This window comes from Podarcis vaucheri, assembly GCF_965113315.1.
Source record: "Podarcis vaucheri genome assembly, chromosome: 12".
In the NCBI taxonomy this organism is placed as follows: Eukaryota; Metazoa; Chordata; class Lepidosauria; order Squamata; family Lacertidae; genus Podarcis; species Podarcis vaucheri.
In genome coordinates this window covers 19,728,819-19,744,949 of record NC_138750.1, presented here as the reverse complement: position 1 = coordinate 19,744,949, position 16,131 = coordinate 19,728,819, and the positions used below count along the sequence as shown (strand labels likewise).

The following is a 16,131-nucleotide window of genomic DNA, read 5'->3' as shown; positions in this document are numbered from 1 at the left end:
AGAGAAAACAGGTTTAAAATAATCAAATAGAAGTAGTTTGAAAGCAAAGGATAAAAATGGTGGTGGGTACATTGTCATATACTAGATTCTTTTTTTAAAAAAAACTTGATATGACACATACATTGGAGGTTTAAGCATATTGGCTATTAATATTGGATAAACACTTTTGCATTTTATTGTCACTAAAAATGAATTCTATGAAAGTGTTTGCTAAAATCAGTTTCAAAGGTTCCATTACACCCCTGCTCTGACTAAACCTGCAGTCCCATGAACAGCTGAAAGTGATCAAAGTGAAACTTAATTATGAGTAAACATACTTAGGATTGCACTGTTTGAAACAGGACTTAGGATGGAGCTGTGCAAAAAGGATTCTCAGTGGCTTTGATTAAGACACATTGGAGAAAGTAAAGCAGTCTGGGACACTGCTGAGAGGCACTGAACCTGCTCCTTGTTCCAAGGAGTGGTTACTATGATTATGTTAAACCTGTGAATAGATTTTGTGTGTGTGTCCCACAGTGCTTTGGTAAGAAAGTGAAATAAAGACATATTTGGAGTACCACTTGCATGTGTCCTTCTGTATACTACCACCTCTATTGATACCACCTGCTGTTGATAGACAATAGATATATAAAGGAAAAATAACCAGAGCTGAGTCGAAACAGTGGTAGCATCATAGACATTTTTACTCTGTGCAGTCAGCACCCCCCCCCCGAAAAATTGTTTGCACCCCTTTCAAGAGAGGGTGTGTAAGTTTCCCCAAGAGAGCAAGAAGAGGGAATGTTCTCTAAATCAATTCATCTGTGTATATTTAGCTGCAGCAGAACAGGGATGTACATTTGGAGCGACATCACTATTCTTCTGTTGCAGCTACTCATGCATAACTATGCATGACTAAAGCTGGATCAGAGCAAAAGTCTTGCTGTGCAGTGCTGACAGCAACACAGGGAGAGTTGGCCCAGTTGGCTCAATAACAAAGATGCAGTTTCTCTTGCCACTTTCACTTAGACCTCGGTGACAATATCACATAGCCATATCTGCTTACACAGTGACATAGTGCCACCCAATTCCCCAGTGTGATTGGCTTGGATCATGTTTTGAGAGATGTCCTAAAATAGGCTGAAACAGCAGCATATTGGGACTGAAATAGGTGTAAAAAACAGTGTGGACTTTTGAGGAGCTTTTCACATACCTCAACAGGTCACTTTTATTCTTTATGAGGGTTCAAATATAAACATTTGTTGCAGTGCTAGAAAAATTAGACGTGTACATGAATGAACAAAGAAGGATTCCTGTGTGGGAAAAATCCATTGTGCTAATAAACTTCTAAAACTGACCATGTTAACAGTTGCATTATCCCTTTGTGATTTGCACTAGCTGCCAAATAGTTTCTGGGCTCAATTCAAGGCGCTGATATAAAACCTTTAAAGCATTTAGCTTGGGACCTGGATGACTCAAGAACTGCCCTTTTTCTGCATGCTCCAAGCATCAGCACATGTAAAAGTGTTCCCAAGAGAGCTCCAGATCACACAATCTCAAGAGGTTTCAGCTAGATAAAAGGTGTGGTGTATTGAGTCCCATCATTCTGTTCCTTCTTGTGTCTGGTAAAGTTATGGCTTTTTAATAAGGCTGTTGACTGATTAAATAACTTCCACACTAGCTTAGGCAGTGTTTCTTTTAATGACTTACGGATTTGTTAATTTGGTTGTTGTATTGGGCTTAGTTTATTTTATCTGTTGGCTGCCTTTACATAAATAAAGCAGGTTTTTTAAAATGAATATTTAAAAAATTCAGTGACCTAGTTCATATGTAATCCAAACAGGCTAACATGCAGATTCTGGGAGATCAGACTGCTTTTCTCCTCCTCCTGCCCTGCTGCCACCTTACTGCTATGAGCTAAGCCATAGTTTGGCATAGCACTGAATCTGAACCAGTGCTCATGGTTTACACCACTCCAGACAAACCATGAACTGTAAACAAGGTTTGTTCTAAGATTTACAGTTTGTGGTTTGTCATCGGGGCATAAACCGTGTGGTTTCAGTTGTAACACTTAGCCAAACTTTAACTTAGTTCATAGCAGAGCAGTGGCAGCAGGACTGCAGAAGGAATAAATCAGCTGTAATCTTTTTTTCCAGTGGCCAGCACATTTACTCATTCATGCTAAGCCATAGTTTGACTTAACATTAAGAGTGAACCAGGCCATTATATTGTCCAGTTCCATTTGTATATGCAGCCTTAGTGACAGGAAGCTGAATACAAAACTAATTTTGTTGAATACATAATCATTTTATGAATGCAATTTCATTGCTTGAATTTAAAACTAGGTGCTGGGATCGTGCAATTAGAGCCATTCAGTTAGTTCATGAGCCAATACTGCAGAAGTTGAGGCTTCTTTGAGAAGCATATTTCTGACATGGCATGGGGGATGCTTGAAGAAGAAATAGTATAAAATCCCACTGGGTACACCCAAGGAAGCTCTTAGGTATTCCATAGCAGTTCGTAAATGACTTGTTTCAAATGTTGCAGTGGCTCATTGTGCCAAAGTTCCTTACCACTAGCCTCTTGAAGGTAGAAAGCTATACAAGCTGAGGTCCTTCACCAATTACAATACAGTCACTGTGTTTATGTGATTATGCAACCTTACCATCCGTTTTGCATAAGTAAAATGAGTAGATTATTGAAGGCCAGGATTATTACCAAAATCAGAAATGCAACAGAGATTTCTTTTATTATTATTATTATTAATAATTACTTTCCCAAATATAACCATGTTTATCTATGTATGCTTTTGATACACTTGCTAGATTATCCTTAAAATTGTGTGACTCCATGTGGGTTGAATGAACGAGTAGAAATAAGTTATACATCATCATCATGATCTGGCTTCTATGCCTTGGACAGAATACAGTTGTACATCCATCATCTTTTCACAATTTATAAACTGTACAAATATTAGAAAAAACGTATTTCATATGCCATATTTTTCTGTGTATAAGACGCCCCCATGTATAAGACACCCCCTACTTTTGGGAACCCCAAATTTAGAAAATGGGCATATGCATTATCCATGTATAAGACGCCCCCATATTTTAAACATTATTTTAAAGTACAAAAAAACCCTAGTCTTACACACAGAAAGGACAGTACAGTGGTACCTCTGGATGCAAATGGGATCTGTTCCGGAGCCCCATTCGCATCATGAGCAGAACACAACCCACATCTGCGCGGGTCGCAATTCGCCGCTTCTGCACATGCGCGTGACATCATTTTGAGCGTCTGCACATGCACGAGCGGCAAAACCCAGAAGTAACCCTTTCTGGTACTTCTGGGTCGCCGCAGGATGTCACCTGAAAAGATTTAACCCGAAGCGTCTTTAACCCGAGGTATGACTGTACTTCGCTTTTCAGACTTTGGTCTGTTTTTGGTTCAGTGAAAGAGGGCTCTCTTAATTCCATAATTTTTGCAAGCCACAAAACTGTTACAAATGACTTCTACGGCCTCTTCATCATTTGTAGTATTGGTTTACTGAAATTGGTTTTAGATTATGTAGCCTCTAACAAGGGCTTTCCAGTATGTGCTTCTAAAGATACTTTGGCTGCCTTATCTTTTATTATTTACATGGTTAGTACATTCATCTGTAGTGGTCATCTGTCTAACCTGCTCAGTCACTGGGCCAATTCGCTTACTGAAAAAAGGGGCTCCTTGAGTTGTATGGATTTTTCCCCTTACATCAGTAGGTAAGTTAATTAGAATTATAAGCCACAAAAATGAAGTGATCTTCCAGAAAACTCATTTCAGTATGGTATACTACTTTGTGCTTCCTCTTTGTTGTAGCAAGTGCAATTATTTGAGCATATGAACTCCAGCTAATAGCTTATTTAAACTTTTTTTGGTAAGTCCTTCAAAAAAGTTTTTGTCAAACATTATATAATAATCACTAAATTGTCATATTATTTTTCATTACCAGTACAGCTTTTTGCTCATGGTGATTCTTACGGTAGCTGCAATTGTGTCTGTTTATACATGCAGCTACTTCACTTCCTCCCTCCATCTCCAAACACAGAAGTACTCAAAGCAGATGACATAATAAAGAAATGGCCAATAAAACAACGTCAGTTTATGAATGAATGAGCAGAAAAACTGAGAGCCAGGACTAAGCAAAAAGAAAAACGAGGCAGCACCTAAATTAAGTACCCAGTGGAAAATAATAGTGTTCAAGAGGTGATAGAATACTAGGAGATGCAAGACAGAAAGTCCTGCATTTCAGGGCTTTTTGTACCTCTCAACCAGCCGTATCTCACTCAGAAGGCATGATGTTCAGAATGGCCTCATCAGGTGTGAAGAAAAGCAGTCCATTAGATATTGTGGTCCTAAGCTATTATGCCGTTATCACCCTTAAATCCCATATTTCACAAATAAATAAAAATAATGTGTTAGGAATGGCCTCCATTATCTTCAAACAAAAATTCATGGTAAAACAAATGTTCAAAAAAATCAGTTCAGAATTTTAGACACTTTCTTTGAAAATAAGATGTTTTATGCTTTTATGTTTCAAACAAGTTCAGGATGCAAATGTAATGTGTGAGCAGTTACAAGTAGGTAGCATGTAGGAGAACAAGGTAGTATTTATGAAGTTAAGGTAAATTTCAGTTTTAAAGTAAAAAGAGGTTATACTTGATTAGCCGTAAAGTGGTATAGGGTCTGAGAGGCATGAAATATAACTATCTGGTTTTAGGCTGCATTATATGAATCATTATTTGTTACCTGATTTTAGTAAGGACAACAACAAAACTATCTAAACTTTTAGGAAACTAACATTCTGTATAAATGTTAAATGAAATATACTGTGGCTATCCAATTATATGGTTTCACATTAGATTACCAGAGAATCAAATCTGATCATCTTTAAAACAGTATCCAGGGCCACAATAAATATTTCTGTACATTGTTATTTTTATTGATAAGAGGTGACCCAGCCTTCATTACATAGACTTCATTTGCAAATCAGGTTTTATAGATCAGCTTGTTTCGAAGCCAGTGATCTTCTCTCAATAATATACTTCATTTTTGTTAACGTGTTCCACCATGTCAACAGAACGTTAGTGGCTTATATTTAACTTTCAAAGAGATGATGGTAAAAGCTAACATTTTTTCTATTTATGGTTATTATTTTCTTTAAAGCGTACAGGAAAATTGCAAAATTTATTTGAAACAGTGCTTTCTAACTCCATTGAACCTACTTCTGTGAGCATATCATTCCTTCCCCTCCATTGGATCTTTGTTAGTTCCTACCAGTTCAGAATATCAACTTTAAATTCTCTTTACATTTTTTGATATCTGTCCAGAATGCAATGTACATATGGAACAACTTAATTAGGACAACTAAGTTGTGGTTTACTAAAGTGGCTTGTTTCAACAAACCATAGATAAATTACCAACGGTATGCATTCTGAAAATAATGTTGTTAAACTGTGGTCAAAATGGAGGTGAAAGCTTCATAAATCCTCCTCACGGATGCATTGGAAAGGGAGGGAAATCGTACAAGCCTGTGGGGAGACTAGGCTCTGCTCCACTTGTTCCCGTTAAGTTAGTGGTAATGGAGAACATTTAGTCATCCAGATGTTGTTAGACTCTAACACACATCCACTGTAGCCAGCAAGTAGTAGTCAAGAATTATGAGAGTTATATTCTGGCAGGTAGCAGGTTCCCCATCCCTATAGTATGGTAAACCATGGTTTATTATGATGCCAGAATGAGCAAATGTGGTATGATTTCAAAATCTCCAAATTTTGTCCATTTCAGTGGGGTAATTATGCAGGAAGTACTGTTGAAGGCGAAGAAGAGGCACTGGCCTTTCCCTTTGATTTTTTTTTTTTTAATGTGACAGTATCATAGCAGTGAGGGCAGATATTAAATGATCCATATGTTACTATGTATGCCAACTTGATCTGATCACCTGTTAATTAGGGGAACATCTCTTCCTTCTTCAAAAGCCTTCCAATTTTTGCATGCGAATGAAGACTGACTGTGATCTTTTTATGCTGGGTTCTCCAATAGCTAGTTTCGCACACACACATATTCAGTCTACAAAAATGAGACTTAAACTAGGTTGGTTTGTGGCTTGCTGTGGCCATATAGACTGCCCTGATAAGGTAAAACTTTCTACAAGCTTATCCCCCCTAGATTTTAGTTCCTGAGCTATAAGTTTTTTACAGGATTTACTCCATGAGAAATACAATAACCTTCTGTAGTGCTGGAAACTTCCAGGGAATATTTTCATGGGGGACTACATTTGCCATTTCTCGGAGCAGAAATGGCAGTTTTATTACGTTTCTTCTCTAGCCTTGTTTTACAACCAACTAGAAAACATACCATTACTCCCAGTTAGAAGTTAGAATGATACCACTTGTTTCCAATGTATCTAACAGCGGTATCTGTCCATGTAGTAACACTTTGCTGTGGAACCTTTTCAAATGCATTAATCCCAAGACTAAACAAGATGTGATATTTATAATGTGTTTTGACTTTGTGTGCAAGCCAGACCACTTGACTGACGTCTAGTTTGGACCTTTGGCTCTTAACTGCATATTTAAACAAAAACATTGAATTATTTTAGCTGAACTTTAGTTGTCAATATACTGAATTAGTGAGATCAAACTTAGATGAAGTAGAAATCTAATTTTAGTTAAATCAAGGCAATATCCTGCAGTTCTATAGCCTATAAACGGAGTCTTGCCATGCCCCAGTTCCCTAACTCACTATGATATGCCATTTTCTATTAGTGTAGTTTTTCACAGAAGGAAGGATCATCTCTTTGAAAAGGGAAGAAAAATATCCTACACATGCTTATTTAAACTTTTACCTGCCATTAGTTAGTTTGACTTATCTGAACCTGCCTCAGAATCTCGATGAAAGAGGGTTGCCTTGTGTAGTTCTGCCTCATTATCTCCTCAGAAACATTTTTACAGCCACTTTAGAGTAGCATACAATATCTGAGTCAAATGTAGGCCAGAATTTCAAGATGTGGATAATTTTTGATGTCACTTTTTAATTATATTGATATGAAGACTGGTATCATTTCTTAAGGCCTATCTTTCTCCCTTAAAACATTTCTGATTCTTCCAGCTGGCAGTTTTAAAATTATATGAGCTACAGTCCATGGTACATAATGAGCTTATAAGGCTGCTTAACTCTTTAGTTTTCACTACTTCTTTAAAAGTCAACCACCTACATTGTACGTATGTGAGTTTTGTTGTCCCTTGTTCAAGTGTATGCAGATTCTTCTTGCCTGCCTGCCTGCATCAGATGGAAACCAGCCTTTGATTGCTTGAAAGTAAATCCAGGAGCTCTTGGAGGAAACTGATTTTCTAGATCCATTTCCATCAGAATTTAGGCCTGGTTTTGGCACAAAAAGTGTTTTGGTCGCCCTGTACAATGACTTCTGTTGGGAGAGAGACAGGAAAAAAATTGTCCTTGTTAATTTGCCTTGACCTCTCAGCAGCTTTTGATACCATCCATTATGATATCGTAGAGGAGCTGTCCAAGTTAGGGGTGGGTGGCACTACTTTGTGGTGGTTCCAGTTCTACTTGGATGGTCATTTCCAGAGGGTGATGCTTGAGCAGTGTTCTTCCACCCTGGGAAGACTTCAGTGTGATGTTCCTCGTGCTTCAAGTTTAATATGTATATGAAATCACTGAGTGGGGTCATCTGGAGTATGTTGTCAACAATATGGGGATGACACACAGCCCTACTTCTCCTTTACAACTGCAGGTGTGGCAGTGGTTGTGCAGGGCTGTTGTATTGGCTCTGTAGTGGACAAGATGAGAACTAAGAAACTGAAGCTCAATCCAGACTGAGTTAATGTTTGTGGGTGGTTCCCTAGATGGATAGAAGGTAGCCAGTGTTAGAAACTGGGATAGAAAAACTAGGAGCCAAGTGGCTGCTGGGAACTGGGTTGTGGGTGCCAAAACAGAATGTCTAGTCACCATTGTGGGGGGTCGGCAACACTTTTTATTTATTATTTTGGTAAGCAGGAACTAATACACAATTCAAATAAGTGTCACATTGTTAATATCATATTTTTAGCAGAAATTGTTAATACATGTTTATTTTGGTGTTTACAATAAAAATATTGGTTCCATACTTCAGTTTTCAAAACACTCTACTTTTTGTTGTTAAACTCCTTAACATGTGGTCTACCGTTAACATATATTTTGAGGCTTCAAAGCACATACATATCAGTAATCCTTGAGTGTTGGCCAGGCTCAAAAAATGGCACCCAGACTTTTTGAGGTGCTCGCAAATGGAGAATCTTTAGGTGCAAAATGCGCCTGGCGCCTTGCTAATTTCGAACCCTGGAGGTAGCCTGCTCTTCATGGGATTATACTCCCTCTGAAAGAGCTGGTATGCACCTTGGGGTTCCTTCTCAATCCATTGCTGTTGCTTAAGGCTCAGTTGGCCTCAGTTGTGTGGAGTGCCTTCCATCACCTTCAACTGGTGGCCTACCCGCGGCCCCTTTCTGGACAGGGATAACCTAACTTCTGTTGTCTATGCTCTGGTAACGTCTAGGTTAGATTACTGCAATATGTTATATGTGGGGCTGCCTCTGAAGATGGTTCAGAAGCGTCAGCTGGTGCAGAATTCAGCCAGGTTGCTCACCAAATCATTTGAGCATGTAACAGTACTGTTGTCCCGACTGCACTGGCTGCCGGTTGGTTTCTAGGTCCAATTCAAAGTGCTGATTTTGACCTACAAATCCTTAAGCAGCTCAGCACCAAAATACCTGAAGGACATCCTTTCCTTATGTGAACCGGCCCAGACCCTGCAATTATCATCTGAGACCCTTCTTCATGTTCCCGTCTGCAAGAGGTATGAAGGGTGAAAACACAAGTGTGAACCTTTGTTGTAGTGGCTCCACACTTGCGGAGTGCTCTCCTCAGGGAGGCATTCCTGACATTTTCATTAGATATCTTTAGGGGCCAGGCAAAAACATTCTTCTTCTTCCAGGCCTTTGGCTAATTAAACAATCTATTTTCTTCTAAACTGTGGAGGTGAGAGTTATTGGAGGGTTTTGGTATGTAGTTTACGTGTTTTGTAAACTGCCCTGTGATTTTTGGATAAAGGGCGATAATAGAAATTTAATTGATAATAATGATAATCTGCTTTCTGTTTCTAAAAAAAACAAACCCATGTCTATATGGATATGTGAAGAATATCATAAATTGTAAGTGGCAGCAAGTTACAAAACATTCAAATAACATAATTTTAAATAAAAGGGACCTGTCTGTGAAGTACTCTACAAGTGGCAATTATAATATAAGAACAGAAATAACATCGTGCTGCAAAGTAAGCTTAAACAGAAATCTATATAAAATCAAAGCATATCTGAAATAAGGAAGGAACTAAACAGGCAATGTCCTGGCAACTGCTAGTACGTAAGGGTCTAAAACTGATAACTTTTTTTAAGGAGTATGCATGGCTTCCTTTACCTAAATGTTTTGAGATTGTCAACCACCTGGACTGGATAAGAATAAAAGAACTGAAATTAAATCTGGATGAGAGGTGCTTTTGGTTAGAAGGCATATCGGCCTGTACTGGAAAGGATTGTATTCTACTTACAAGACCAGGTTCATAGTTTAGGAGTACTCCTGGATCTAGTCTTGTTATTAGCTGCTCAGATGTCAGGAGAGTTTCTGTCCAGCTTTGGCTGGTGTGCCAATCCATTCCTAGTCCTGGTCATACATGCATACATTTTGACTGGGGCTAGTGGTCTGTCAGCTGCACTGGCTTCTATTCTGTTTTGACTGCAGTTCAAGATGCTGGTTATTTTGTAGAAAACCCTAAGTAGCTTGAAACCAAGCTGCTCAAAGCAATGTCTCCTCTTATGTGAATCTGCCCTGTTCTTTAAGATCAGCTGTTGAGACCCTCTTTTGTGTACCATTGCCTTTTAAGGCAAGAGCTTTCTCGGGGGGGGGGTGGCACCCAATAAGCAGAACCCTGTCCCAAGAGGTTGGGCAATCTTCTCTATTTGGGTTCTGCTGGCACACACTTTTTATTCTGCAGCTGCTGCTTATGGCACTGATTGTATTCTTTGTTTTATGCTACTATTTTTAGTTAATAATTAGTGTTATAAAGGTAGGGATTATGGTTACTTTTATGCTTGCATTGTATCTGTAAACTGCACTGAGCAACTCCTTTATTCAGGGGGAAGGGGTGTGACTTTTAAAAAATAGATGTGTTTATTAACAAACCCTTCCCTTTATTTGGGAGGTCATAGCTTAAGGAATTGGTGAAGAATCTGGTTGAAGTTGGTTGAAGATTGGTAGCTTGGTGACGAAGTTGAAGTTGAAATTATAAATGCAGATTTCAGTTAGGTCATAAGAATGAATACTGTTATGAATTGCAGAGGGGGGTCAGTGTGAGTGATACCCTGGGTCCCTTGCAGTTGTTGGGATCATGTATCTGTGAGAGTGGAATGTTTAAGAGGAAGCTTGCCAAAGCAGTTCCTTTGTCAAACTAATAGCTTTGGCTGGCTTGTTAAGCACATCCAAAGAATTGTCCTGTGCCATAGAAACAAATGGATGGGCCTTTCTCCATCCACATTATCTGGCTGATAGGTAGAAGAACAATAGCCAGAGTTGTTATTTGTGTAAGCTAAAAAGCTTGGAGACTAAGTTGGAGAACAGATATGCCTTCCTCTATGCTGGATTTTGTGGTTCCACTTGAAACCTAATGGAGAAGCAAGATCTGTTAGACTAGTCTTAATGCTTGAGCCCCTCCATCCTATATGCAGGTTGCATGTATGTGTAAATAAAACCATATACCCTAAAGACACCAGAGTCTTTGCTGACCTTCATTGGAACCTTGAGTAAAGTGCAGGCACTCCTGGAGTCTTACTTCTTGTAGTTTGAGGTGGTGCCTAACAGTATTTTCAATTTTCACATTCCAATTAGCTTGGATCAAGAGCAGTAAGCTGTTAGCAATGTCAGACTTCTACTCGCCAAGTGGAACTATGGGTTTGATCCAGGCAAACATGGTTACATTTGGATCACATTGATATCTACAAGGCTTAAATCATGATTAATCCTGTTGAGATCAATGTGACAAATTAAAGTTCAACTAAATTTGTTCAGATCCAGTCCCATGTATTTGAAAAGCTGTCTGACAAATACATTTACATAAAATAAGTAGATTTAATTGCTTAAAGAAACCTATTTAATTTTACCATTTTTTCCTAGGTTTAACTACAGATCAACACATCATCTTGCGTCACATGGATTTTATGAATTCCTAAACTGGTTTGACGAAAGAGCATGGTATCCACTAGGAAGAATAGTAGGTGGGACTGTAAGTACCAGAAAATGTAATCAAGTTTTAAGAAAATGTCCATTTATAAATGAATACTGTTACTTCCATTCCATGTTTTACTTTGAGTTTTTAACTCCATTTATATCAGATTTTAAAATTTCAATTACAGCAAGTATGTAAAAAATAAGCTGTTTTTCAATTAAATTTAAAGTGTTCATATTTATATTTATCTCAGCATTGAATCATGATCTAGCAGGACCAGGATCTGGGAGATCCAGATTCGAATCCCTACTCAGTCATGAAGCTCACTGGGTGGCGTTAGGCCAGTCACAACCCCTTGCCCTCCCTCACAGGGTCGTCGTAGGGATTAACTGAGGTGGGGAGAGAACCATGTGCTCCTTGGAGGAAAAGGTGGGATATAAATGTAATAAACTCTTCTGCTTACCTGCTTAAGAAAGCTGGAGGGGCCAGCCGGATCACCAACCTGGCATCCAGAAATCTCCACATATTTGCAGTTGAACCTGCGCCAGTCACATAATGTACTTGGTGAATTTCTAACTCTGGACAGAATAGTCCCTAGGACAGTTCAATTTTAGAACTGTAATATAGATAGCTTTTATAAGAGAAAGTTATTAGTGAGCTGTGTACGCAGAACTAATACAAAAGCTTGTAGTTCAAAAACATTCATATGAGAAAATGTTCTTGCAAACAAAAGATTCAACTTCTATGTTTTTCATGATAGGGTTGTGGTAGAATATAATTGCTGTTGTACTGCAGAAATGTTTCGCATGAGCCATCTCTGATGGATGTAGATGTGTCCTTGAACACCAGTTAGCTCCTTTTTCAATCTAAGAAGTGCTGTTTGAGTAGATTTACAAGATGCTAGTCAATAAAACGAATCCTTGCGCATTTGATCAATAAAACATTTAATGAAATCAATTTGTTCCTCTTTTTAAAAATCCTGATTTTTCTGTTCTAATTTGAATTATTATATCATAAAGCATAGCTCTGCCAATTTTAGCAGCAAACCGTGTCAATATTGCTTGATGTGGTTGTGTAATAGTTTTGGGTTACTCAGTTTAGCTTTATATTAGGGTGCTTTCCCTTAGTACGTATAACTTACACCATAAACTTTCAAAATCAGAAGTACTATTTCTGAAATAAACTATTTGATGCTTTCTGCTGTGGTTTCAGCAAATGAAATTCAGTAAATAAGTGATAGCTATATTACTTTTGGCAACCCTGAGGAAGGGCTGCAGCTCAGCAGAACACCCACCTTGCATGCAGAAAGTCCCAGATTCAACCCCCAGCATCTCTAGGTAGGGCTAGGAACATCCCCTATCTGAACCTCTGGAGAGCTGCTGCCAGTTGTGTAGACAGTACTAAGTTAGATGAACCAATGACCTGACTTGGTGTAAGAAGTTGTTGTTGTTGTTGTTGTTAATATTAATAAATTATTATTTATTATTTGTACCCCACACATCTGGCTGAGTTTCCCCAGCCACTCTGGGCTACTTCCAACAAAATATTAAAATACAATAGTCTGTTAAACATTAAAAGCTTCCCTAAACAGGGCTGCCTTCAGATGTCTTCTAAAAGTCTGGTAGTTGTTTTTCTCTTTGACATCTGGTGGGAGGGCGTTCCACAGGGCGGGTGCCACTACCGAGAAGGCCCTCTGCCTGGTTCCCTGTAACTTGGCTTCTTGCAGCGAGGGAACTGCTAGAAGGCTCTCAGAGCTGGACCTCAGTGTCCAGGCTGAACGATGGGGGTGGAGACACTCCTTCAGGTATCCTGGGCCGAGGCCGTTTAGGGTTCTAAAGGTCAGCTGCTGCATTCTCAATTAGTTGTAGTTTCCAAGTCACCTTCAAAGGTAGCCCCACATAGAGTGCATTGTACTAGTCCAAGCGAGAGATAACTAGAACATGCACCACTCTGGCAAGACAGTCCACAGGCAGATAGGGTCTCAGCCTGCACACCAGATGGAGCTGGTAAACAGCTGCCGTGGAAACAGAATTGACCTGCACCTCCATGGACAGCTGTGAGTCCAAGATGACTCCCAGGCTGCACACCTGGTCCTCAGGACTCCTACACACCTGCCTGCCTTCTGTCCCCCCAAAACAGTACTTCTGTCATGTCAGGATTCAACCTCAATCTGTTAGCCTCCAACCACCTCCAGACATTTACACAGGACCTTCACCAGTTCTGATTTGAAAGAGAGGTAGAGCTGGGTATCATCCACATACTGATGAACACTCAGCCCAAACCCCCTGATGATCTCTCCCAGCTTCCTATGTTCCTATTTGCCAGCTATCATATCTCATGGCCTTCTTTTAGGCAATTCAAGATGTACAAACATTTAACGAGGTATGTTCTTTTTTTAAAAAAAGTGTCTGAAAGAATACAGGCCATCTGTGGTAGGATCCTTAGAAACACCCCCTTTAAAATATTTACATGAATAGTCTCTCTGCTCCCCACCCCCAATCTTTTTGTTTCCCCCTGTAGAGGCTACTTTTGAGATTGCGTCTCTTGTTTATCTTGTACCCTTTTCCCTAGCTGCTGCTGGATTCATTTAGCTGGATAGGGTTTAATGCTCCAGATTTTCTAGTTAATGGCCTGTGTGCTTTTTGAACATTAGCTTTATGCTCATTTGGATTTTAAATACAATTAGATCCATACAGACGGTGTTGAGAAAAATCCTGGGCCCGCCCTCATAAAATACGAGTTTTTTGCTTGCTATCTAGATTAAGCAGGTGTCTTTAGTTGTGTTCCTTAGCCATCCTTGAAACCCTTAATTGTATACCATATTATATGTTGTTTTATAATATTAAAGCTAATTCAATGCAGATACTGAAAAATATATCTGTATGTTCAATTGTTACTGAAGAAAATGTTAATGAAAATGTATGTGTGTGTATTAAAAAGACGTTTGGCTCTGGCAATAGCTTGGTTTTATATGGGTTGTGGAAATAACAATCTCTTCTGCATGTGGGTTACATTAATATATTTTAAGTCTTTCTATAACATTGATTCAAATAGAAGAAAAATGAATTTTTCGTCTGCAATTTGGTAAATCACTTTTCCACTCTCTCTCCTAGGTCTACCCAGGGCTGATGGTGACAGCTGGCCTTATACATTGGATTTTAAATATGCTTAACATAACTGTCCATATAAGAGATGTATGCGTGTTCCTAGCACCAGTTTTTAGCGGCCTTACATCAATTTCTACTTTCCTGCTCACCAGAGAACTGTGGAACCAGGGAGCAGGGCTTCTAGCTGCTTGCTTTATTGCGATAGTACCAGGTTACATATCACGATCAGTTGCAGGATCTTTTGACAATGAAGGGATAGCTATTTTTGCACTGCAGTTCACATACTACTTGTGGGTAAGTAACTCCTGCTTCATAATTTTTATCTCACTGTCTTTTAGTATTTTGAATCTGTGTTGTTTCTGCCTTTTAAATTGGCTTTGATTTTAGATTTCTTCAATCGGGTACTCACAAGAAAGCAACGATTTAAAAATTTGAGGGCCTTTTTCGCTTATGCTAATTACTCTCTTTCCAAAAGAAAAAGTTGCATTGTTATATGGTAAGCTGGTTTTGAACTGGTGAAATATTTTGTGGTCTTTAGCTAGATACGGCTTGAACACTTCCTGCATTATGTCAAACTTTTCACGTTGGTGACACACTTTTTAGACATGCATCATTTCGCAACACAGTAATTCAGTTTTACTAGCAAAAAGTAGGAGGCGCATGGGGAGTATTCCCGTAATGCACCTACACACTGCAGCCGACACAATAACGTGTCGCAACACACAGTTTGGAAAGCTTTGAACTAGAGGGATCGCAAGTACAAATTATAAGAATTCAACAGCCATAAGCATTACTTTATTATTTATTTAAAATACACCCCCCCACCCTCCTATCAGGGTAGCTCAAAGCAGTCATAAACAGTAGCCATGCAAGTTTCATTTAACAGGTCATCAGCTTGAGCTGATTCATAAACCCATGTTTCTGAAATAATGTTGATGGAAGTGGCCTGAACTAAGCCAATCCAAGACCTTTATTTCCTAACCTTTGAACAGTATCCTTTGTTAAATGTAATGTTCTTGTTAAAAGTGGTCTGATAGGGTCATGTTGACACTAATAGAGATCATAATTGGCTACATTAGAGATAGTAATGGTACATTAGTCTATTGCTTTCCCACCTGCTTGTTCTCTGCTCCTAATCTATTTTCTCCCAAGTCCCATTTCCTCCCACAGGATTCCAAACATGTGTTAACCCTCAGAGGTGTCTTGGGAGAGGTGAGGTGTAGCAGCAAAGTAAAATGAGGGCATGATTAAGAACGGTCTCCTCTCCACCTCTCCCCCGTTGCTGCGTCATTCTAAATCAACTCCTGAACTGGCTTTTCCCTACAAAGCAGATTTGATCATCAGGATATCATTACTTGGAAGTTTGTGTAGTTTAGACCCTAAAATTGTATTACACTGTCTAACACATGCATGTTTAAAAGTGCAGTAGTAGTCATAATAATCAAACATTAAAAAGTTTAATAGTTAAAGTTGGTGACATTTTGCTATTGTTACAAAAATTGAGCTATACAATATAATTTAATACATAATGCAACTTTAGTATTAGTATATATAATACAAACATAACAGATAAGCTCATATAGGACTGTACCCTTGTGTGTGTGTGTGTGTGTGTGTGAGAGAGAGAGAGAGAGAGAGAGAGAGAGAGAGAGAAAGAAAGAAAGAAGAAAGAAAGAACATTAGCCATGCCCAGCTGTGGCATGAAGCCCACAGTGCATTGTGTATTGGGAAATCTTC

At 38.9% G+C, this 16,131-nt stretch overlaps 1 protein-coding gene across 1 annotated transcript in view; it reads left to right on the top strand.

Annotated features, from left to right (window-relative positions):
• The window catches only part of STT3B (STT3 oligosaccharyltransferase complex catalytic subunit B), a 43,266-nt gene that overhangs the window by 3,045 nt on the left and 24,090 nt on the right, over window positions 1-16,131 (top strand). Inside the window, exons 2-3 of the mRNA XM_082193363.1 lie at window positions 11,236-11,344; window positions 14,401-14,688. Of these exons, the coding sequence (XP_082049489.1) occupies window positions 11,236-11,344; window positions 14,401-14,688 (397 nt within the window). The remainder of the gene's footprint in view (window positions 1-11,235; window positions 11,345-14,400; window positions 14,689-16,131) is intronic.